Source organism: Symphalangus syndactylus, chromosome 5 (genome assembly GCF_028878055.3).
Source record: "Symphalangus syndactylus isolate Jambi chromosome 5, NHGRI_mSymSyn1-v2.1_pri, whole genome shotgun sequence".
Taxonomy (NCBI): domain Eukaryota; kingdom Metazoa; phylum Chordata; class Mammalia; order Primates; family Hylobatidae; genus Symphalangus; species Symphalangus syndactylus.
In genome coordinates this window covers 69,937,886-69,964,610 of record NC_072427.2, presented here as the reverse complement: position 1 = coordinate 69,964,610, position 26,725 = coordinate 69,937,886, and the positions used below count along the sequence as shown (strand labels likewise).

Here is a 26,725-nt window from a genome sequence, read left to right as displayed (position 1 = left end):
GAAAACCCCATTGTCTCAGCCCAAAATCTCCTTAAGCTGATTAGCAACTTCAGCAAAGTCTCAGGATACAAAATCAATGTGCAAAAAATCACAAGCATTCTTATACACCAATAACAGACAAACAGAGAGGCAAATCATGAGTGAACTCCCATTCACAATTGCTTCAAAGAGAATAAAATACCTAGGAATCCAACTTACAAGGGATGTGAAGGACCTCTTCAAGGAGAACTACAAAACACTGCTCAGTGAAATAAAAGAAGATACAAACAAATGGAAGAACATTCCATGCTCATGGGTAGGAAGAATCAATATCATGAAAATGGACATACTGCCCAAGGTAATTTATAGATTCAATGCCATCTCCATCAAGCTACCAATGACTTTCTTCACAGAATTGGAAAAAACTACTTTAAAGTTCATATGGAACCAAAAAAGAGCCCACATCACCAAGTCAATCCTAAGCCAAAAGGACAAAGCTGGAGGCATCATGCTACCTGACTTCAAACTATACTACAAGGCTACAGTAACCAAAACAGCATGGTACTGGCACCAAAACAGAGATACAGACCAATGGAACAGAACAGAGGCCTCACAAATAATACCACACATCTACAACTATCTGATCTTTGACAAACCTGACAAAAACAAGAAATGGGGAAAGGATTCCCTATTTAATAAATGGTGCTGGGAAAACTGGCTAGCCATATGTAGAAAGCTGAAACTGGATCCCTTCCTTACCCCTTATACAAAAATTAATTCAAGATGGATTAAAGACTTACATGTTAGACCTAAAACTGTAAAAACCCTGGAAGAAAACCTAGGCAATACCATTCAGAACATAGGTATGGGCAAGGACTTCATGTCTAAAACACCAAAAGCAATGGCAACAAAAGCCAAAATTGACAAATGGGATCTAATTAAACTAAAAAGCTTCTGCACAGCAAAAGAAACTACCATTAGAGTGAACAGGCCATCTACAGAATGGGAGAAAATTTTTGCAATCTACCCATCTGACAAAGGGCTAATATCCAGAATCTACAAAGAACTTAAACAAATTTACAAGAAAAAATCAAACATCCCCATCAAAAAGTGGGCAAAGGGTATGAACAGACATTTCTCAAAAGAAGACATTTATGCAGCCAACAAGCACATGAAAAAATGCTCATCATCACTGGCCATCAGAAAAATGCAAATCAAAACCACAATGAGATACCATCTCACACCAGTTAGAATGGCCATCATTAAAAAGGCAGGAAACAACAGGTGCTGGAGAGGATGTGGAGAAATAGGAACACTTTTACACTGTTGGTGGGACTGTAAACTAGTTCAACCATAGTGGAAGTCAGTGTGGCGATTCCTCAGGGATCTAGAACTAGAAATACCATTTGACCCAGCCTTCCCATTACTGGGCATATATCCAAAGGATTATAAATCATGCTGCTATAAAGACACATGCACATGTATGTTTATTGCGGCACTATTCACAATAGCAAAGACTTGGAACCAACCCAAATGCCCATCAATGATATACTGGATTAAGAAAATGTGGCACATCATATACACCATGGAATCCTATGCAGCCATAAAAAAGGAAGAGTTCATGTCCTTTGTAGGGACACGGATGAAGCTGGTATCCATCATTTTCAGCAAACTATCACAAGGACAGAAAACCAAACATCACATATTCTCACTCATAGGTGGGATTTGAACAATGAGAACACTTGGACACAGGAAGGGGAACATCACACACTGGGGCCTGTTGTGGGGTGTGGGATAGCATTAGGGGGGAGGGATAGCATTAGGAGATATACCTAATGTAAATGACGAGTTAATGGGTGCAGCACACCGACATGGCACATGTATACATATGTAACAAACCTGCACATTGTGCACATGTACCCTAGAACTTAAAGTATAATAATAAAAAAAAAGAAAAGAGAAAGATACAAAGGGCATCCAAATTGGTAAAGAGGAAGTTACACTGTCACTGTTTGCTGATGATATAATTGTTTACCTAGAAAACCCTAAAGACTCCTCCAGAAGCTCCTAGAACTGACAAAAGAATTCAACAAAGTTTCCAGATACAAAATTAACATACAGAAATCAGCAGCTCTTCTATACACCAAGTGACCAAGCTGAGAATCAAATCAAGTACTCAACCCCTTTTATAATAGCTGCAAACAAAACAAAACAAAACAAACAACTTAGCAATATACCTAAGGAGGTGAAAGACCTCTACAAGGAAAACTAGAAAACACTGCTGAAAGAAATCATAGACTACACAAAACAAATGGAAATACATTCCATGCTCATGGATGGACAGAATCAATATTGTGAAAATGATCATACTGCCAAAAGCAATCTACAAATTCAATGCAATTCCTATCAAAATACCACCATCATTCTTCACAGAATTGGAAAAAAACTATCCCAAAATTCATATGGAACCTAAAAAGAGCCGTTTAGCCAAAGCAAGACTAAGCAAAAACAAAATAGAGAGCCTAGAAATAAGTCCAAATACTTATAGCCAATTGATCTTCGACAAAGCAAACAAAAATATAAAGTGGGGAAAAGACACCCTATTCAACAAATGGTGCTGGGATAATTGGCAAGCTACACATAGGAGAATGAAACTGGATCCTTATCTCTCACCTTATACAAATATCAACTCAAGATGGATCAAGGATTTAAACCTAAGACCTGAAACTATAAAAATTCTAGAAGATAACATTAGAAAAACCCTTCTAGACATTAGCTTAAGCAAGGATTTCATGACCAAGAACCCAAAAACAAATGCAATAAAAACAAAGATAAATAACTGGGACTTAATTAAACTAAAGAGCTTTTGCACAGCAAAAGAAACAGTCAGCAAAATAAACAGACAACCCACAGAGTGGGAGAAAATCTTCACAATCTACACATCTGACAAAGGACTAATATCCAGAATGTACCACCAACTCAAAAAAATTAGTAAGAAAAAAACAAAGAATCCCATCAAAAAGTGGGCTAAGGACATGAATACACAATTATCAAAAGAACATAAACAAATGGCCAACAAACATATGAAAAAATGCTCAGCATCACTAATGATCAGGGAAATGCAAATCAAAATCGCAATGCAATGCAACTTTACTACTGCAAGAATGGCCATAAGAAAATAAAAAAAAAATAGATGTCTGCATGGACGTGGTGAACAGAGAACACTTCTACATTGCTAATGAGAATGTAAACTAGTACAACCACTATGGAAAACAGCGTGGAGATTCTTTAAAGAACTAAAAGTAGAACTACTATTTGATCCAGCAATCCCACTACTGGGTATCTACCCAGAGAAAAATAAGTCATTATATGAAAAGATACTTGCACATACATGTTTATAGCAGCACAATTCACAATTGCAAAAAGGTGGAACCCATCAATCAATGAGTAGATAAAGAAACTGGTCTACATACACGATAGAATACTACTCAGCCATAAAAATGAATAAATTAATGGCATTCACAGCAATCTGAATCGGACCAGAGACTTATTCTAAGTGAAGTAACTCAGGAATGGAAAACCAAATATCATATGTTGTCACTCATAAGTGGGAGCTAAGCTATGAGGATGCAAGGGCATAAAAATGACACAATGGACTTTCGGGACTCAGGGGGAAAGGGTGGGAAGGAGGTGAGGAATAAAAGACTACAAATTGGGTGCAGTGTATACTGCTTGGGTGATGGGTGCACCAAAATCTCACAAATCACCACTAAAGGAGTTACGCATGTAACTACATATCACCCAAATCTCACAAATCACCACTAAAGAACTTACTCATGCAACCAAATACCACCTGCTCCCCAATAATGTATGGAAGTGAATAAAATAAAAACAAATAAAACTCTATTGTGTGAATATGTGCCATGGAATATTGAACAAAAACACAGCCTCGAATTTGATAACATTGTTTAGTAGCTTAAAGGGCAGTTAAAAGAGAAGAGAAGATGGTTTACAGAAGTACCCATACAGAATGATATGCCATTATACTTAACAAAACAGAAAAGTCAGTCTGTTCAAACGTGTTGCAAGTTAACATTTAGGGCTTGGACTCTCACTAATAAGGCCCTTGGGAAAATATAAACACCACTTCTGAACTCAGATCTCAGGCTTGCCCACCACATTCTTGTTTTCAGCTCAAGCTTTTGGCACTTCAGCCTGTAACTAAGGCCTTGCAACAGATGCCAAACTAAACATTTGGGAAAAACAATTATAATGACATCTTTTTTTGTTTAAGTAATTTAAAAGCATATAACATGAAGTAAAACAAAGAAAAACTAGGATGAGGAAATAGATTAGCACAGCCTTTGGAGCACAGGAGAAGGAGAGATATGAATTTGATTATAGACATTAGTGAAATATAAAAAAACAAAATTACTGAATGTACAGGCTATTGGCACAACAAAGATTCACTCAAATTTACTTTTCACATCTCTATTTCTGGCTAGTTTGCATGACTGACTAGTGGGCATCTGCTGTGCTTTGAATGTCCCCTCCAAAAGTCAAGTTGAAATTGAATTGCCATTGTAAGAGTATTTAGAGGTGAGACTTTTAAGAGGTGATTATCATGAGGGCTCTGCCCTTGTGAAGGGATAACTAATGTCATTACTGAGGTAGTGGGGTTGACATCTCAGGGGGGTTCCTTATAAAAGAATGAGTTCAGCCCCCTTCTCTATTTCTTGCCCTCTCATCTTCTGCCATGGGATGATGCAGCAAGAAGGCCTTCACCAAATGCCAGCACCTTGACCTTGAACTTCCTCACCAATAGAACTATGAGACTGTGAGAAAATAAATTTCTTTTTCTTTCTTTCTTTTTTAAGACAGGGTCTCATTCTGTCACCCAGGCTGGAGTACAGTGGCACAAGCTTGGCTCACTGAAACCTCTGACTCCCAGGGCTCAAGCAGTCTTTCTACCTCAGCCTATCGAGTAGCTGGGACTGCAAGTGCATGCCACTATGCCCAACTAATGTTCGTATTTTTTGTAGAGATGTGGTTTTGCCATGTTGACCAGGCTAGTCTTGAATTCCTGGGCTCAAGCAATCTGCCCACCTCAGCCTCCCAAAGTGCTGGGATTAGGCATGAGCCATTGCATTCAGCCTAGAAAATAAATTTCTGTTCATTACAAATTACTCAGTCTTAAGTATTCTGATATAGCAGCACAAAACAGACCAAGACAGTATCCTAATGAAACCCCAACAGATTGATTTTTTTTAAATCATTAACTTTTTCAGGTAAAGTCTGTCTCACTCTTTAAGAAGAGGAAAATAACTGTCTGCTCTTGAAGGCTTTTATGTTAAACTTGTCTAAACACATTACTGATAATGTAGAAAACATTTTGACATGTTTAGCATGAAATGCTTCAATGTCAGAAGACTATTCTCTTCTTCTTAAAATGCCAGATTGCTCTCATAATACTTCTGTGAACTTATTAAAAGGACATACTAACTAACCCTTTTCAATTAGTCTTTGTAATATATGTTCTTTATGGCAAGAGAGTAGTTCCCTTTGAGGGGATAGTAGTGACTGGAAGGAGGTGGATGGGGAGGGGAGGGTCCGGGATGTTGGTAATATTCTGCTTCTTGGCCTGGGTCCTTGTTACACAGGTGTGCTTCCTTCATGAAAATTCATTGAGGAAAAAAATAACATAGAATCTATGTTAAATGAAACTGAGTTTTTATAAAAGTAAGCTTCTGAGTAGATGCAGCCTCAGATATTATAATTTTTGTTGGTAGTTAAAACATATTAATGGGTTATTATTGATAATCGGCATTACTAAACAAAAAATGATTTTGCATTCATGAAACAACAGCTTGTTTATCACTTATCACTCTCCTATGTATTTTCTAAACAAGAATGTTTTCTTTTTTTTTAAGGTTAAACCCACGGAATTTATTTTACAAATAGTCTACATTGAATTAAAGAATTAACTAAAGAGTTAGCAAAAAGGGCATAAGATCAATTAGGGAAATACCAATAGGGCTACATTATTAAAATATTCTAGAAATCCCAATCTATTTTCTTGAGGCCATTTTACAAGATCCAAGGGAGAATACATGGATATGTGAAACAGGGAGAAGGTCACATTTCACAAAACCAATAGTAGGAGGTACCTCAACAAAATGAAATCTTTAGCTAATGGGGAAAAAAGTCCTCTTCTCCAGTCATTTTTAGCCTTTCAAAAATTTTTCCCTGCCGAAGTCCCCCATAAGAAATAAGAAAATAGCAATCTTAGAAACCACTGGTTTTGAGATGTGGAATAGTGGTGGTACAGTTGGGGGAAAAAAAACACAAATGATTTCTTTTTTTCTTGGGGGTGGGGAAGAAAGGAGTTTGGGTAGAGTATTTGACCTGTATACAGACTGTAAATTAGACCCTCCATTTTCACCACTTTCTTTTTTTAAAAAAGTTGAGGGGTCCACGTGCATATTTGTTACATAGGTAAACTTTTGTCATGGGGGTTTGTTGTACAGAGTATTTCATCACCCAGGTATTAAACCTAGTATCCATTAGTCATTTTTCCTGATCCTCTCCCACTTCCCACCCTCTACCCTCTAGTAGGTCACAGCATCTGTTGTTCCAATGAAACAGAATAGAGAGCTCAGAAATAAGGCCTCACACCTACAACCATCTGATCTTTGGCAAAGCTGACAAAAACAAGCAATGGGGAAAGAACTCCCTATTTGATAAGTGGTGCTAGGATAACTGGCTAGTCATATGGAGAAGACTGAAACTGGACCCCTTCCTTATGCCATATACAAAAATCAACTCAAGATGCATTAAAGACTTAAACGTAAAACTCAAAACTATAAAAACCCTGGAAGATATAACCTAGGCAATGCCATTCTGGACATAGGAATGGACAAAGATTTCATGACGAAGACACCAAAAGCAATTACAACCAAAGCAAAAAGTGACAAATGGGATTAAATTAAACTAAAAGACACCAAAAGCAATTACAACCAAAGCAAAAATTGACAAATGGGATTAAATTAAACTAAAGAGGTTCTGCACAGCAAAAGAAACTACCAGTAAACAGACAACCTACAGAATGGAAGAAAATTTTCACAAACAATGCATCTGACAAAGGTCTAATATCTAGCATCTATAAGAAATTTAAACAAATTTACAAGAGAAAAACAACTCCATTAAAAAATGGGCAAAGAACATGAACAGACACTTTTCAAAAGAAGACATACATGTGGCCAACAGACATATGAAGAAAAGCCCAGTATTACTGATCATTAGAGAAATGCAAATCAAAACCATAATGAGATACTGTCTCACACCAGTCATAATAGCTATTATTAAAAAGTCAAAAAATTACAGAGGCTAGCAAGGTTGAGGAGAAAAGGGAATGCTTATACACTGTTGGTGGCAGTGTAAGTTAGTTCAACCATTGTGGAAAGAAGTGGGCAATTCCTCAAAGAGCTAAAAACAGAACTACCATTTAACCCAGAAATCCCATTGCTAGGTATACACTCAAAGGAAAATGAATCATTCTGTCATAAAGACGCATGCATATGTCCACTGCTGTGCTATTCACAATAGCAAAGACATGGAATCAACCTAAATGCCCATCAATGACAGACTGGATAAAGAAAATGTGGTACATATACACTCTGGAATACTATGTAGCCATAAGAAGAACACGATCATGCTCTTTGGAGGAACATGAATGGAGCTGGAAGCCATTATCTTTAACAAACTAATGCAGGATTAGAAAATCAAATACAAATGTTTTCTTAATACTTAATCAAGAGAGTGATGCAATAAAGGGTCAGTTTATCTGCTTTTCTTACTTTCATGCATATCAGTACAATTTAGCACTCTCTCTGAAAGAGAACACAGGTTGAGTATCCCTTATCCAAAATGCTCGGGACCAGAAGTGTTTCGAATTTTAGATTTTTTTGATTTTGGAATATTTGCATTATAACTACCAGTGGAGGATCCCAAATCCAAAAATCCCAAATGCAAAATATCCCCATGAGGATTCACTTTGAGCAACATATGTCAGTGCTCAAAAAGTTTTTACTTAAAGCATTCTGGACTTCAAATTTTCAGATTGGGGTTTCTCAATTTGTATACAATTTCCTCTAAAAAATGACAGTAAAAACTTTCATTAAACACTTACAATGTGCCATGTTTTAGGCACTGAGCTAAGTGGTTTACATGCCCACTATCACTTGCTCTTTAAAGAATCAGGATATTTCCTGTTGAGAAATACCAGCAACATTATGAATACTCAGTAACATTAGCTATTATGATGACGCAGCTGCACAGGATTTCCCTTCTTTTATAGTTTGCATGTTCTTTTGTTTATTCAAGCAATAGCTGAGGATCTATGACTTGACAGGCAGGGTTCTGAACAATTTAGCAATCTTAATCCTGTCCTGTTCCTGCCAAGCATACCTTTGAGGGAGTCCTGGAAGATTTACATCTAGGAGAAGCTTTGCTAACAGTTTTGAATATCTTTTAATTTTACAGCATAGCTGAGACTTAAAGAAGTATAGCATGAGGGAGGAAAGGCCATATAACATAAGGACCTTTTCTGCATTTTGACATACTTAACTAATCAGTTCTCTATAAATGAGATTTATTTCCTAACCAATAACCATTCTGTGGCATCTAATCCCTTCCGTACCATACAACTTGGCATTTATTGATTCAGTAATTGCTTCATGTTTTAACAAGCAACCCAATTAGTTCATAAACCCTACGGGAATGGAGGTCATGCTTTATACACCAGGGGCTGGCAAACTTTTGTAGAGGAACAGATACAAAATATTTCAGGCTTAGTAGGCCATATGGTCACCATCACAACTACTCAACTCCGCTGTTGTTGCATGTAAAAGCAGCCATAAATAATATGTAAATAAATGGGTGAAGCTGTGTTTCAATAGAACTGCATTTAAGAAAACACAGGGCAAACTGGATTTGGGCCATTTGCCATGTTTTGCTGACCCCTGCTTTATCCCACAGTACGTCTTACTGTGCTAGATAGATAGCTGGCCTTAGTAAATATGCCTTGCTTGAAAGAGTCAATGGCATTGAAAAAGAAAATATAGAAAACAGGAAAAGTGGAATGCACTTATTTCTCTCCTAAATCAGACTCCACATGAGCTACAGAGAATATTCTTTATGCTGATTTAAGGTGTTTTTCCCTTGGGAGAAGCAGAAAAAAAACTGATGAAAAAGAAATATTGATGGAGAAGCATAAACTTTGGTGCTTGGCATGGTACTTTTTCCCTTGCAAATACAGAAAAGACATTTGTACACAAGGTAGGAAAATACACTGGAAAAAAGAACCTGTTCGCAGAGGAATGCACCATAGAAACCCAAATATGAGTGTTCCAAGTAGGCAAAAGTGGTTAGAATTTAAAAAATAAGATTTAAAAAAAATAAGATGAACACAAGATGGTAAGTCCCAAAATCCATCTAGTCATACACATGTGTGTTTTTAATGAGATTCAGAGCCATTTCCATAAAATGAAAGAACAGAGTTAATTTACTTCATTGAAAACATGAAAAGTCCTGGAGTATCCTAGAGCTGAGAGCCTTTTATGATTTTCTCGTGGCTGATAATCATGCTCATCTGCCAGCGACAAGCAAAGCTCCTGGTTATGGTGGAAACAGAAGCCTGCCAGCTGCATGAAATGACAGCAAAGGACCACACCAATACACTTTTTTTTTTCCAACACAAAATTGACGTATGAGTTCGCAGACACAGTGCAGAAGTTCCTTCACAAAACAAAGTACAAAACAAGTACAGCTTTTTCTCAGACTCCACTGAAAAGAACAAGTATTTTCGCAAGAGGAATCCTTGCCATGACCTCCATTCTCATCTAATCGGCAAATATTTAATGAGTGCCTACAAACTATCAGGCACCTTTGCATATACTGGAAATACATGGCTCTTTTAAGGCTCCTCATTCTTCTTGAGGGGAAAACAGACGACCACCATTTGAAATAGTAAATAAGATAATTACAGTTACTGATAAGTGCTAAGAAAAAAAATAATGCATTGGTGGTAGAACGCGCCAGGTGCAGGGAGAAGAATATGCAGTTACTTTTACCTAAATTGGCTAAAAATGGCTTTTCTGAAGAGGTGACATTTGGAAAACCTTTGCAAGATTTCAAGTATGGGAATGCGGTGATCTGATTTATGCTCTGGGAATTTAGCTGCTGTATGGAAAATGTACTGTAGTAGGGTGGGAGTGGGTGAAAGAGTGAAAGCGAGTAGTCCTAGTAAAGATAATGGTGGCTTGGTCTTGTGACACAGTAGTGGAGATGGTGATAAGTGACATAGTTAAGAGATATTCTGAAGACAGATTTGACCTGGTGAAAGTTCACAGTGGCTTGGGCTACAGGGGATGCAGTGAAGAAAGGTGGTAAGCTGACGAACTTAGAATTATTATGAAGTACACATGTCGACCTTTTCAGAAGACTTTATGCGAGCTTTGAAGAAAGGATAACTTCTAGGATTTTGGTTTGTGCAGCTGGTGCCATTTATTGAGAAAAGAAAGACTTGTGAAGGAGCAAATATGGCAGGTGATGGGTGGTGGAAATCAAGAATTCTGTTTTGAACATGCTAAGACTTTCTTCCCAGCCCATGTCCAAAACTATTCTTAAGAGAGGAGTTTGGATGTTATGTTCCTCAAGCTAAAAAAATTATCTCATAGCTGTTTATATTATTCAAAAGATTAAATACATGACAGAGGTTCAATAAATACATGATAAATGAATTTATGCAACAAATCATTATCTGTGGTGGTTAATTTTATGTATCTACTAAACGGAGATACAGATATTTGGCTAAAGATTATTCTGGGCATGTCTGTAAGGGTGTTTATAAATGAGATTAACATTTACATCAGGAGACTGAGTAAAGCAGACTGCCTGCCCTAATGTGGTGGCCTCAACTAACTGATTGAAGACCTGACTAAAACAAAAAGACTGAGTACGAAGGAACTCCTGTCTGACACTGATCTTTTCTGGTCTTAGGAATGAAACTAAAACATAAGCCCTTATTTGATTTCAAGTCTTCCAGCTTTTAGTCTGGAACTTACACCATCAGTTCTCCTGCTTCTCAGGCCTTTGGAACCACTTATCAGCTCTCCTGGGTTTCCAGCTTATTGACTACAGATCTTAGGATTTCTCAGCCTCCATAATCATGACAGCCAATCCTTTATGATAAATCTCTTTCTACACACACACACACACACACACATGCCCTATTGACTCTATCTCTCTGAAGAATCTTAATATACCAACTATTTTTCAAAGTCTAATTATTTGAAAATAATTTCATGTTAGGTAAGAAGCATGAAAGACTTTCAGGAAACTCTTTTATTTTAATTTGTTATCAAAAACCAGCTTCTCCATCCTTTGCAATTTCAAGATTCAGCCCTTGGTGTCTCTACTCCCTTCTACATGGGTACCCCTACTTGCCTGATAATCATACTCTCAAGAAAGAAGAGTTCAAGGCTGAGAACTGATGCATTACTAGAGCATGCAAAACTATTACCAGTCCAGAAACAGGAGGCGAGTTCTTGGATCAAGAGATATCGATTTCATATCTATGGGAAAATAATATTCATTTACCGAACATTTTGGACTAGAAATAGTCTTGACACATGAGTTTACTACATTAATACCCACTAGTAAGAAATAGAAATTTTATGTTTCCTTCTTCTCCCCACTCTCTTGTTCCTATAATCATCAGTGCTGAACAGCAATACAAATATTTTCATTTGAGTAGTACCTAGCTGGCTATCACACATATCTTTTAATACAGTGTGCAGCCTATATGTGGTTCTTTAAACACAATGTATACTTAATTATACAATGATTACAGAGAATTATTTTTAAAGAGAACTTTAAAAAATGATATAAATAAAACCCTTTAAGTCACTCATGTCTTCATCCAGAAATAAGCTCTATTAAACTGTTGATGTGTATTATACTCCTACCTAGAGACTAGCATTTTCCTTTTGTTTAAAGATAATAAATAGTACTTAGTCTTTCATGATGACACATGCAATTCCACTACTACCACCCCTATCCTGCCACCAAGATCTACTTTGCACCTCCTCATTTGGATCCCAAACCAATGCCATGAATCAAGTTGCATCATAATCCAGCTTAGAAAGGCACTATATATCAAATGAACTGTAGGACCTAGCCAACATGTATCCACAGGAGGCAGGAGACTACGTATGAGAGAGTGCTAGATCAAGAGGAGACAGAACCTGTGTTTGCATAATGGAGAGATTATTGATATGGGAACATTCTCTCACAGGATTTAGCACCCCAGCAAGACTACATGAGATGATGCTAAGACACAACTACAGTGGCTCTTGGAAGCATACAGAAAGCAGTCCACATTATGTGAAATAGAAATGCCATAACTGCTATGGCAGATAGCAGTCTTATCACAGACTATACAACTAGAAGTTACTGGCCTAACAGAATTATGGAATGGCCTATTGAAGGCACAGCTGAGACTTCACCTTGGAGATCATATCCTGTAATCCACTCTCTAGGTCACAGAATACACTGTAAATCAATAACCATTAAATAGAGTTTCCTATGTTTCCCAGAAGTATAATTTATGGGTTCAGGAACCGAGGGGTACAAATAAGAGTGGCCCTACTTACTTATCGCCATTCTTAATAACTGACTCAGACAATATGTGCTTCTGACTCTTGCAAACTCTGGGCTTTAGAGGTACTGACTCCTGGACGGGGGATGCTTCCACCAGAGGAAACAGTAGAATGAGTCTCTTTTAGCTATTACTGTCACCTGGTCACTTCAGGCTCCACATGTCAATAACTATACAGGGAAATAAAGCAAAGGTAATTGATCCTGATCAATAAAAGGAGGTAGGCCTGTTACACAATGCGATAAAGTAAAATTATGATTGGCATCCAAGTGATCCAGTAAGGTATCTCTTGGAATTCCCTTGCCTAATTTTGACTGTAAATAGACAAGCACAGCAGTCATAGCCACAACACGGCAGCCAGGGCCTTATAGGTCCCATGGATACAGGTCTGTGCTATCCCATCAGGTAAACCCCTAGAACAAGAGTTCAACCAAGCATAAGAGGAGTCTAGAAAAAAGCATAGAGAAGGGAGATGAGAATCAGCTAGCTCCTGAGAACAGCTGTAGCAGGAGTTACAGCTTCTCCCACTAACTTTTCTCTTTTAAGTCTCCCCAGAAAAGACCAGAGAAACTAACAGGATCCTAAAGGAGCTGTTACAAGAACTTATTATATAGAGGAAGGGGATCTGAGTGTACAAAACATGGACTGTGGTGTACCACTCAGAGCCTGCCTTCAGGACTAATGTACTAATTTCTCCAGCTGCTGGAAGTAGTGGTTTGTGGTCCTCAGTTGAGTCTCTCTCCAAGAACTGCTACCTTGGCCAAGGTCACAGCCTCTTCCTCAGAGCCTCCACCATCCAATCAACAGTCAGTGTATGGGTACAAAAGATCAGTCCCATTTTCCCAAGGTGATTCAACCCTGAAGAGCCATCCCAGCTCCAGGGCTCCTTAAGGGATCAGCTGAAGCCCTTGTGCAACTATATTTTGCCCGATCCTACACTTCCTCCTCCCCGATAGGGGTTGAACCTCAAGGCATTCCCTAATGAATTTTCTGCATGTGAATCTCTATCGCAGAGCCCTTTTTGAAGGCATCTGACCTAAGACAAACTGGTAAGACTGTACTAGTATCTAGTATCAGCTGATTGTCAAATCTGGGTATAGCACAGTAAAAGACATTAACTCCTAAAGCTGGAAGGAATTAGGAAGAACATCCTGTTCAATGGTAAACAGTGTTTTCTCCAAAGATGAATTTAGAAAAATGGCAAGGGTAGGGAGGGAAGGAAGAAAAGACAACTGACAAATATTCAGAATAGTTTGTATAAATCCCTTGGACAAATATCTTTATAACAGAATACTTACTTTAGTGATTAGAAGAATGTCATTGAGAAAACTGGCAGTGCTTTTGAAGTCAGCTGTTTTGATTGTAACAACTAACGGGTGGCTACTACTGGCATCTATTGGGTGGAGGCCACCAAATGCTGCTACAGATGGGACAGTTACTGTAGAGCCCCCACAACAAAGAATTATCTGGTCCAAAATGTCAATTATGCCAAGGTTACAAAAGTGTGGTTTAGAGTTTAGCAGCCACATTATGCTCATTATCTCATTTCATTCTTGGGATTACTAAGATTGTTTAGCATCTCCAGATGGCAATCACTGTGTAACTAGAGAACACTGGAAGTTTTTTACCCCCTTAATCTCTTCTCTATAAACCAAGAAAGCTACAAGCCTATTTATAAAGCTTGATTTGCAGGCTCAAGACTATCCTTCACTAAGATATTCAAATCATTCACTGTATTAAGAAATTAAATCATGAATTTGCATCAGAGAAAAATTATCTGCACATATATGAATTCTGCATTTGTACAACTTTTATTCCCAAAGCTTGATTCTCATAAAGAACCTCTACATTTCATGTGACTACTGGTAGATTTGATCTATCTACATACCATGTTTTTTATCGTTTTGGTTTTGTCTTTTTTTTTTTACCCCTGAAGGACAGATTCAGTAAATATTATCATCAATGCTAATACACAGCTCTGTCAAGAGAAGTATGGCTTTTACGAGTGTTCTCTCTGAAGTTCTGATTCTGCCACTTTCTAGTGGTGTGACCTTGCACAAGCTATCTAACCTTTCTCAAAGCTTTAGTTTTCTTACCTGTAAAATGAGGATTATAACAGCATCTGAAGTACTGGCCCTGTTACAAGCATTAAATGAGATAATGCACATGAATCACAGTGACTGGTAAACCATACACAATGAATAAATAGTGGCTGTGTTAAATATTCGTTGCTTTTTAGCTTCCAGCATTTATTTCTCCTTCCTAATGACAACTTGAATTCCATTGGGGAATTAATTCTTACTCACTGGACTGTAACTAGGAATCCTGCCTTTCCCTAGCAAAGAGGCAAGCATGTGACCCAAACTAGTTCAATTAGATGCTTCCTCCTTGGAATTTACATAGTGAGTGGAGAAACAAAGACGCAGGAATGGTTAGTTTTGTCCATTCCTAGTAATGGTGCCCTGGCCAGTTTATTTTTTCATTACGAGAGCTGCTGCTGCCTTTGAGTTTCCAAAGATGTCTTGCTTCTTTACCCATTACCAAGTCTGGTATACAGCTTCCTATCATGCCTCTGATAACCTTTCAACAAATTCCCTTTTCCTAAAGTTAGTCTGATTCAGTTTCTATTGCTTGCAATTAAAGGACCCTATAGATACAGAGTAGCTATGTGTCACATTCACATCAAACATTTAAGCTGTTTAACTAAAGTAAATACAAGTAAGATTTAGTAATTTGTCTCTGCTTCCAGAAATATGTGTAATAATTAATTTGCTTTTTGCTTTTAGCCCTAATACACATCCACATACGGTGAAATCTACATAGGAATTGAAACACTGTTTACCTAAAGGAAATTTTCCTGTGGTGCAAAGGTGCTGTTTAAGCAGTCATCTCTGTTTGCTCTCCGTTGGAGCACTTCTTGGTAGGACTTCAAGAAATACAAGGCAAATGAAAAGAAACTGAATGTCTGATTGATGTTTGATTGCCTGAGTCCACAATTCTATAGGCTCACCTGAGATCTTAAATAAGAATCTTTTCAGATACAGAAGCTTTCATTATTTTTGGCTTCACTTCTGTGTCTTGGATGTGGTTGCTCTTTGGGGTATAGCTGTGGGTCAAGACTCTGTGTGGTAAATCTGAATCTGCAATTCCTGGCATCAGGATCATTAGGAGAGGAGTGTAGCAGTAGTAACTGCATGTTTCTTAAACAAGGAAAGAAATGAATAATCACTTTGGGTTTTGCTTTACAGATGCTTTAACTTCATTTTTTAATGTGGAAAGATGAAACTCAATTCTCTCCCATCCAAGTACTAACCAGGCCCGACCCTCCTTAGCTTCCGAGATCAGATGAGATAGGGAGCGTTCAGGGTGGTATAGCCGTAGACGAAACTCAATTCTCTGAGTTACTGTAGCATTCGATTCACAGAATAACTCTTTCAAGGACATGGAATATTATGCCTCTCTCAGGTCGGTAGCAATAAGAAGAAGCCAGTAAGATGAGATTTCAGTGCAGGGTACAAAAATCTTTTCTTTTCCATCACTTGATACACAAAATTCAGTGTTCCATTAGGTTTCCCGCATCCCAAATTAGAAAAAAGGCAAATAGTAATGATTCTTTGAGCAGGGAAATTTGGAAAAACTAAAAAAGAAAGGCAAAGATTTTCTGGCTCTTGCTGAATAATTCTGCCAACTATTTTGGCAAAATATTTATTAAAAAACATAAGGTGAAAATTAGTTCATTCGGCAGATACTACAATGGGTAACCATTGTTATTTTCAGTGCTATTGGAAATCGCTTTTATAGCTTGAAGTGTATAGTTTAGGTTTTTCTGTAAGTACCACTACTGATCTGTCATTTTTGTTGCAAGTTTCTAAAACTGAAATGACAACTCCAAAAGAATTTCTACAGGTAAATTTATAACTACAGAGAAACTGTTCTACTGAAGTTCACTTAAGTCAGTTAGCTGCCAGACAAGGCATTTTTTTTCTTGGTCTATAATATAAGTGAAACAGATGCGTTAAGAATATTTTAAGTAACATAAGCATGCCTACATACATAGCTTGTGAAAGAAAGAAGCAAACATAAGGAGCCATGTAGACTTTGGAGTGGAAGAGTAGAAGTAAGGATACCAGTTAGGAGGCTCTTGAAGAAGTCAGGCAAAACATAATAGCTTGGACAGTGGTGACAGCAAGAGTTGATAAGAGTTGACAGCAATATATATCAGATTCTGAATATATATTGAAGACAGATTTCACTATGTATTGGACATGAGGGAAGTGGAGACAGAAGTCATTTTTAAAATTTTAGCTTAGAAATTATTATGCTAGGAAGTGTTCTCTGATCCATTAGAGCTTGGTTAATTCCCATTCCAGGGTCCTGGTATATAGCCAGTATATAAATATTCAATAAATATTTGTTAATGAATGAATAGAATAAATAAAATCTATGCAACAGAACTCAAAACTCTTGTCAATAAAAGTATTGGAAAACATTTTCTTGGTATAGGATTGTACAAAAACTTTCTTACTAGAGTGCTTCTTATAGAATTGGTGCTACATCACCAATTGTATAAAACAATTTATAATCACTTATATTTTACTATGAACCACTATAGTTAAATAACAGTATATTCTTCAGCAAATGGTGGTAGCTCTTGAATGACTATATAAAGGGCATCTAATAGCCTTATGCATTTAAAAAAATTTAAGAACCTGAAGTATATGTGAGAACTTCTGTGACTTGTTTCATCTGAAATGAAAGATTTGCCAGATCATACACTTATCAGACTTTAACAGATTGAGTATAAAAATAAAATTATGGCTTCAGAGATAATAGGGGGAGGGCAGGGAACATTCCAAGTGCTGACTGTTGATAATGCAGTTCAAATATCTATGGAATAGATCCATTCTGAGACTCTTTTAAGTTTTTACTTGGTTGTATACAGTAAATACATACTCTAAGACATAGTTCTTGAAATAGCTAAACTGACCAAAGTTAATAGGTAGATAAATTTTCATTAGACTCAAAACTTGGTAACGGTATCTATTTATTTAGCTATTTGCCAATACCTTTTGTGGTGCTATGTATGAGCATAGTGAGAAATGACTCATATCTTATCATTAAACTATTTATTTTTGGCGGAAGCCTTGAAGCAAAGAAGATGATGTACCTAAAGTAAGCAGGATCCTCAATGAAAAATGAGGTGCCCCTAGAAGAAAACCTAGACAATACCATTCAGGACGTAGGCATGGACAAAGACTTCATGACTAAAACACGAAAAGCAATGGCAACAAAAGCAAAAATTGACAAATGAGATCTAATTAAACTAAAGAGCTTCTGCACAGCAAAAGAAACTATCATCAGAATGAACAGGCAACCTACAGAATGGGAGAAAATTTTTGCAATCTATCCATCGGACAAAGGGCTAATATCCAGAATCTACAAAGAACTTAAACAAATTTACAAGAAAAAAAAAACAACCCCATCAAAAAGTAGGCAAAGGATATGAACAGACACTTCTCAAAAGAAGACATTTATGTAGTCAACAAACATATGCAAAAAAGCTCATCATCACTGGCCATTAGAGAAATGGAAATCAAAACCACAATGAGATACCATCTCATGCCAGAGAGAATGGCGATCATTAAAGTCAGGAAACAACAGATGCTGGAGAGGATGTGGAGAAATAGGAACGCTTTTACACTGTTGGTGGGAGTATAAATTAGTTCAACCATTGTGGAAGACAGTGTGGCGATTCCTCAAGAATCTAGAACTAAAAATAGCATTTGATGCAGCAATCCCATTACTGGGTATATACCCAAAGGATTATAAATCATGTGCATAAAGACACGTGCAGACGTATGTTGACTGCAGCACTATTCACAATAGCAAAGACTTGGAACCAACCCAAATGCCCATCATTGACAGACTGGATAAAGAAAATGTGGCACATATACACGATGGAATACTATACAGCCATAAAAAGGATGAGTTCATGTCCTTTGCAGGGACATGGATGAAGCTGGAAACCATTATTCTCACAAGAACAGAAAACCAAATACTGCGTGTTCTCACTCAGAAGCAGGAGTTGAACAATGAGAACACATGGACACAGGGAGGGGAACATCGTACATTGTACATCAGGACCTGTAAGGGAGTGGGGGGTAGGGGAAGGATATCATTAGGAGAAATACCTAATACAGATGACAGGTTGATGGGTGCAGCAAACCACCATGGCACATGTATACCTATGAAACAAACTTGCACGTTCTGCACATGTACCCCAGAACTTAACGTATAATAATAATCATCATCATCATCATCATAAAAGTGCCACACATTCCAAGCGAAAACTCTTTGCATTACTGTTAATAACTGTATCTGCTTAGAAGAGAATTAAAGGTATACTACTTAACCAACAGAAGTCACTCAGGCTCAGGGTGGTCTTACATTTGTGAGTTTACCACATTCAAGGATTGATTTTTCAGCTATGCAGGTACAGATTTATCAAAATTCCAAGCATAGATCTTTTTCTTAAGAGAAGACTTGAAATAACTCAAGTACATAAAACTGACCATAAAACCTTCCCCTATGCTAGAAACAAATCACAATCAGAAAGCTGTTTAGTGAGCAAGGAATTTGAACAAACAGAGTTAGATTAGATAAATGTTTAACGGCATTCCTTCATTAAACAACATTTCATTAAACATCTGTTATGTTTCAGGCTTATTCTAGATACTGAGACTACAGCAGTGAACAAAACAAATGAGGTCTTTTCTCTTTTAGAGCTTATATTTTATAGTAGGGGAAAAGGATAATTATCAAGAATTTTTGTCTGTTTTATTTACTGATATATCCCTAGCACTTAAGAGTGCCACCTGGCATATATTAGGTATTTGATGGTATTTGTTCACTGAATGAATGGTGAGTGATAAAAACATTAACATAATTTCAAAGAGTTTTATGCACTAAGAAGAAACAATAGAGTAGTGATATTATAAAGTGAGATTGGTAGGAGAGAAGATAGCTAATTTATACTGGATGGTATGGTAGATTAAATAATCATTGAGCAAATATTTAGCCATTCTTTTTCCTCATCTTTGGGGAAGAAATAGGTTTTTTCACCCACTGATGTTGAGCTTGACTGTGTGACATGCTTTGGCTTCATGGTATATGGAATGTACGTCCCTGCTTCTTGACCGTGGACTTGACCATATAACTTGCTTTGGAGGTATCAGCAGATAAGGCACAATCAGATGCTTGCAATGTTTACCTGTTTGGGCTTTCTCTCTTGCACTCTGCTACTGACATGAGAAGAACATGCCTTGTTCACAGTTTCCTGTGCCCATCACAGTTTCCTTTTGAGTACTGGAAATTCTGTTCAAGTGGCTTACTTTCTTTCACTAAATTCAAGGGATTTCATTTTTGAATATGTATGCTATTTTCAATAACCTCTCTACTGATGTGTGAGTCACAAATATAAAAGAAGTGAGTGAATGAACCACACCGTACACTGGTGGAGGAAGTGAAAGAGATTTTTACTAACTATGATTATATAATGATGCAGAAAGGTATAATAAGTTGTTCCTCTTGTTCTTAACAGGATTCTTAAGTAACTTAACCTGTAAAACCAACTAAGAGCAGAAGGAGAGGGCATGTTTGCCTAGTTCCATGGCTAAGCTCCACCCCAGACAAGATATTTTCATTTTCAACACATGATACATAAGAAAAGGAAAATGTGAACCACAGGAATGGAGTAAATATTGAGGACAAAAGCCAAGTGTTGAATATATTATAGTAACACTAAAGCTTAAATGAGTAAGTACTCTAAGCTACAAAGGAAATACTAAGCCATAAAGTTATTTTAAATGTTAAATACCCCCACAGATGAATAAAAAGTATACATTTAAATTTTTGTAAAATGGCAAAGAAGATACGATTAATACGCTCCTAGTACAAGGTATTAATCATATTATACATGCAAAAATTAATAAAAAACCATAGTGAAAAGAATAGTGGGACTATTTTACGACTCAATCTCAATGTACACTGCTGGGTATATGGCTTATCCTGGAATATTTTACTTCAAATGAGATGTTCATAAAATCATCCACACTGGAAAAAAGGTCATCTGGAAAAGATTCAAATGGGTTGGTGGAATCTAATTTTGCAATTTAGTAGTATAATGTCCTGAGCCACAACCTTCTCTAACAACCAGAACATCAAAGATGTGATAAGAACCTGTGGAAACAGATACTAGAAAACCTGTATACTTATTACAAAGTTAAGATGGAAATCTCTCCTTGTTCAAGCTTAACATGTGTGACTTAATTTGATAAACAGTACACTGCTGTCTAGTTTCTCATTATTTTCTTCAGTTTTATACTTACAATCAGAGTTGAAAAATAGCAGAGGCCATGGATAACAGGTTCAATAGCAAGAAAGTGGGGAGAAGGAGAGAAGAAACAGATTAATTGATTAGAGGGACACATAAATACAGAGAACGGATGACGCCAAGGACTCAAGAAACAATGGAAATCTAATCTAGATGAATTTAGTAGAAAGAAATTTAAGCTCTTTTTTTTTAGTAAACTTGGTGGCCATCATTCTATGAAAAAAGTACTATAACTAACATATATGAAATATCCCTGAGTAATCGGGGGAAACACTGTTGATTAACACAATGATAAGTTTAATCACTAAAATTTACAAAAAACCCTACATACACATATATATATATATATATATATATGTGTGTGTGTATATATATATATACACCTTATATATATGTGTATATATATACCTATATATACATATATACCTATATATATATACCTTAAGAACTATTTTTAGTACAACTACATAGAACCCAAAACCTAATCTATGCAAAGTATCGCATATCCTTTGAACAGTGTTGTATAACTCAGGCATTAACTGTACAAAATCTCAGATTACTTGAAAAAGAATGATATTATGGTGGCCAAGCTACAAACTTTCTACAAAATGATGAACCTAGCAATTGCTAATGTTCTGTTCTAGAAAGAATGAAACCCACCTAGTTTAACTTGAAAGGATCAGTTTTAGAATTAGCCAAAAGACTAAAAAGCTGGAAAAATATTTCTTCAGTAACCATAGCAACTTGGGAGAAATTACCAAAGAATGTAGTGGCCATTTGTAATGTTTTCTGATTTTTGATATCCTCCCAATGTTTAAAAAATTTCCAGCCTTATGAGGTATGATTCCCCTGCATAAAACCCAAGAAAACTCAGTTATCTAGCCTGCTCTGCTCCTAAGGCTCCACTAACCAGAGTCAAATGTGCAAGACTTTGATTCATAAGTGAGGAATTAGAGGTCTCTGTATAGCATCTATTTTGCTCGTGACAATGATAATAGAAGTATCCAAATTTGGGGGATGGAAATGATTGAACTATGCAATAGTTTATCCTAGTGCTTGATGGGAATGTGCAGCAAAGAGTGGTTTATCTTTAGCCAGTTTTGCAGTGTAGTTTTTGCTATTGTTCATGGAAGCTTAACCTTGGTTTTCCAGCCCTCTAACAACTTGGTTGCTTACCTAATATCGTTTTAATAAACTCCTCTGCTGCTTAGCCAGATGAAGGCAGCTTCTGTTATTTAAAAGAAGAACCCTGGTTGATATGTAAATTGGTTCTAGAAGTGGTTGAAGACAATATAACCTCAGGAAAATCAGAAAGATTTTAGTTACCTGGTTCTGTAAGGGTCGATGGCTGTAAAGATCCAGATGGTATTCTTTAAAAAAACGTAAAATCCGGTAGTTCATAGCGTGCAGTAGCAAAGTAACAAATTATTAACTATAGCCACTTGAAATGAAGTGACCACTGAAGGCAAGACTTTCAGTGGCCCAACATTTGGATACTTCTATTACCAGATCCAGGGGCTATGGACATGGAAAAATATGAAGAGCATGAAGAATTCAAAAACAAAATTAGTTGATCCTAATTTCACACAACAGCTTTAAAAAGATAATTAAAGTCTTGTGATGCTAAATTCTCAATTCAAGCAATAATCAAGGCCACCAATTACTCTGTAACATTGCTCCTCAAAAGGTAGAAGTCAGTGTCTGTGAACAACAGTGTCTGTCTTCTGTAGGCTACGAATGCTGGTGGGCTACATGGCTTTCAATGTTATGGGATGCTGAGGTAACAAAACTCAAATAGACACACCTAATTATAAGAAGCAGGAGGAAAATGGTTACTGTTACTGCTAGCATGGTTGAGTTGTAATAAGAATGCTCTGACCTGCAGGAACATCAGCTTTGGGTACTTGATCAGATGAACCATATGAACAAAACTGACAGGCATCCAAAAAAGTCCAACTTAAAATTATAAAAATATCCAGACTTAATGAACAAAGGTCTGACATGAGTTACTACAACAAACATTTGTAATGTCTTCTCCAATATCCAGTCCTGAGTCAATTCACATGCCCAGGGTTTTCTGAGTGAGGAGGAGATTGCACATCCTTGAAAACGTCTATTGCAATAATATCACAGATAGAGACTGTAAATCTTCAGTTTGGCCTTCCTCATCAAGGTAGCTACACTGGAGAAAGGGAAATATCAGGTCTTTTGTGTACCATTGTATAGTAACTCTGAACCAAGACTAAAACTGAAGACCTAGAATACCACCTTGTACTACTGGTCAGAATGGATGCTTATCAGAATCAAATGGTGAATGAAGTTTCTATCTGAATCTGTCTCATATGCAGCCCAATTGGGCCTTAAACACATAATATAGTTATCTCCAGATTATGCAGTAGACATTGGAGGAGAGTGATTTATGAGAGACTTAATCAGATAGTGATTTCAAATGCAGCTGCTGTTGTAGATATGCATTTAAAAATGTACATCTAGAGCTCTTAGGACCAGGTATACAACTATTAATCTGGCAAATGCTTTTTCCCTGTATCTCAATACACAGAGAACACCTGTAACAGCTGTGTTTATATGACAGGTACAATAGTAAACCATTTCATCTTAGGGTTATATAAATTATTTGGCTCTGTACCACAATATATTTCACAAAGATCATTAGTGTCTCACCATCACATATGACAACTACATTGATGACATATGTGTCTAGAACCTAGAAAGCAGGAAGCAATTAAGTCAAAGTATACCTACGAATCCAGTAAGGTGTTAAGATATAGCACATGAAAATACAAGAACTATACCTCCATAAAATTTCTGGAGGTCCAATGATCTTGCATATACCAGGATAGGCTTTACAAAGTTAAAGGCAACTTACTGCACCTTGCACCTCCTACTGCTAAGAAAGAGACACATTGCTAGGTGGAACTCTTTGTGGTATTTATACATTAGTTTGAGAATCCTGCTTTAACCTATTTAGGAAGTGACCTGAAAGCCTCTAGTTGTGAGGAGGTCCCAGAGAAAAAGGAGGCTTCCTTGTTAGTCCATACTATAGTGCATCTACCTGGCCCTAATTAACAACCAATAGATTCAATGGGTGTTAGAACTGTTAGCAGTTTATTGAGATGCTATGTGGAGCCTGTGAAAAGTTCTAATAGAGGAATTGCAGCAGAAATCTCTAAGGTTTTGGAACAAAGTCATCAGGCAGGGAAATCTTATCCCTTTGAAAAGCAGCACTTAGCTCATTGCTAAGTGGTATTCAACATTGTATATTTGGCTGTGAAAAAACAAATGTGACCTGATCTGCCTAAAATGAACTTGTTTTAGCTGATCCTCCAACCTATTAAATTGGGCATGCTCAAGTAGAAAGCCATATCAAATGACTCTCATATACACAGACAAAGATTCAAGATGATTGTGACAGCAGAAGTTGAATGATCAGACCACTCACGCTCTCAGCAATACTTGTCTTGTGGTTGGGTGCCACAGAATATTTCAGGTCATCCTCTTTGTAGACAATGAGTGAGCATATTTTGTTTTTATAAGAGATACCTTGAGTATTTTATTATTATTTTAGTTGATACTACTGTTACTATATGTAAGTATGGAAGAAGAATGTATTTTGAAGGTTAGGTTTAAATATTGGCAATGGGAATATATTGATGTTAGACAGCCAGGTAGTGTATGTTTATTAAGTTTTCTTGTTTTAGCACTTTTTGAAAATCCTTACATGTTGGGGCATATTCCATGCATATAAGTTCTGTCCCTCTAAGGTAAAATTCACAAACAGTATTTTCTTAGCTGCTTTTGTGTTCAGTGTACATATATATGCATGTGACCAAAGTTCTACTTTTCTTCCCAATTTATCTGGGTCTTATTGAAAAGGCACAAATTAGATGGAGCCTGTAAAAACAGAAAGGTATACTAAATTCCTGTTAGTGGAAAAAGTAATAATTCCTAGAATATTGTATGAAAAATAATGTGTAAATTATTCAATCAGTCTTAAAAATTTACCAAGGGAGATCCTACAGTCTCACCATATAGTTTGCAGTCAAACAGAACCAAGGTAAAATCTTGACCCTCTTACTGATCTTGGGTAGTTATCTAATATCACTGACTCTTAATTTTCCTTATCTGAAAAATGAGGTATTATTTTAGGGTTGTTGTGAGGATTGAGACAGTAAATATAAAGCACCCACTATTGTATCTTGGACAAACTTGGGACCCAATAAATGGTAGTTCTGTCATATATTTTTTCTAATATAGAACATTTTACTTAAACAACTTAAATTTCCATTTAAGTTGAGTATTTCTAGGTATTTATTTAGTTTTGAGGTGATACTATGGTACTGTTTTCTGGGAGCCTATATTGCTGAATTTTTACAGCAAGCAACTTTTTCTTAGTTGAACAAGTTCACATCTTTGAAACTCTTCTTCAAGGTTATATCTTTAATAGTTCACTCTGAACAATGATTTCCATGAAACTATCATCATCTTTTCCTAAATAAGAAACAAAAACAACATAGTTTTATAGTTAAAGTATATAATAAAATATAGTGGTGACATGTAGGCTGTTCTCTTGGCCAGTCCTTTTCTATATTACTGAGTACCTCCTGCCCTTCTAGTTCTCTTAGCTGTTCATGTTACAGCTGTAACTCTTCACTGGTTCTAACTACTGTGGGCTTTAATAATTTTCTTCAGATATTGGCTTCATCCTAGATAGTAAAGTGAAATGGCTAGTATACAGGAAGTTGACAAGGGCCATTGGTGTGATATAGTAGAAAAAGCACTGGGTCAAATTTTAGCTATGCCATTATTAGATGTAATCTCAGAACCATAATTTCTATCATCTGATTTTCTGGTTTACAAAAGAATAATAAACATGCAAGTGATTATAGATTATAAGAGTCAAATAACATATAAAAAATCTTTATAAATTTCAGTTGCTAAACAAATATGTATCATTATTAAGAATACTAGGATGAGGCTCTCTTTATTGGTTATTTTATTTGTCCTTGTAGCCTAAGCACAGTCCTCCAACTATTAAGGGTATTCATAATATTTCTTTATAGAATGAAAAAAAAAACATTTATACTGAAGCTTCTCCATATGCAGTTTAAGAAGGGATAGTGAAAAGTATACACAGATGCATGCTGTGTAAATATATAGATATATATAGACAGATTAAGATGCTGGCAATTTGTAATACCACTTCATTCTCCATTTCCTTCTAAACAGTTTAATAGCGTGGGCTGGAGTGAGAACAGTGAAGGCAATTGTGGGCCCTTAATAAACAGCTCACAAATAGAGGTCCTTCAAACAGACACACAAATACACACACACACACACTCTTTCATATATACACACACACATACACGTACACCTTCATACACGCACATACACATTTTCATATATACACACACACATACATACACCTACACCTTCACACACACACACACACACAAATTTTTGACTTCTAAGGATGGCTGAAGGGCATATCAATATAATAAACCAAAAAAATTCCCTCTATGTCTATTGTCCCCAATAATCTCAGCTTTATGAGCCAAGATATTCTAGAATTGCATCCAAAAGGTGTATCAAGAATCTAGAAAATAGACTTCTTTACA

The 26,725-nt window shown here is 36.6% G+C and overlaps 1 protein-coding gene across 14 annotated transcripts in view; it reads right to left on the bottom strand.

Annotated features, from left to right (window-relative positions):
- Positions 1–26,725, bottom strand: part of CCDC91 (coiled-coil domain containing 91) — a 363,108-nt gene that overhangs the window by 29,332 nt on the left and 307,051 nt on the right. For 3 of the 14 annotated variants that reach the window (XM_055280259.2, XM_055280260.2, XM_055280258.2), the window contains 3 exons: positions 22,416–22,459; positions 17,407–17,433; positions 15,688–15,897 (listed from right to left, as the gene is read on the bottom strand). The exons of 4 other annotated variants lie outside the window; for them this stretch is intronic. In XM_055280259.2, coding sequence (XP_055136234.2) covers positions 15,732–15,897; positions 17,407–17,433; positions 22,416–22,459 — 237 coding nt within the window. In that variant the 3' untranslated portion in view covers positions 15,688–15,731. Of the gene's footprint in view, positions 1–15,611; positions 15,898–17,406; positions 17,434–21,033; positions 21,080–22,265; positions 22,318–22,415; positions 22,460–26,725 lie in introns of those variants that run through there. 7 more of the 14 variants (XM_055280253.2, XM_055280254.2, XM_063640328.1 and 4 more) reach the window with 6 other exon arrangements.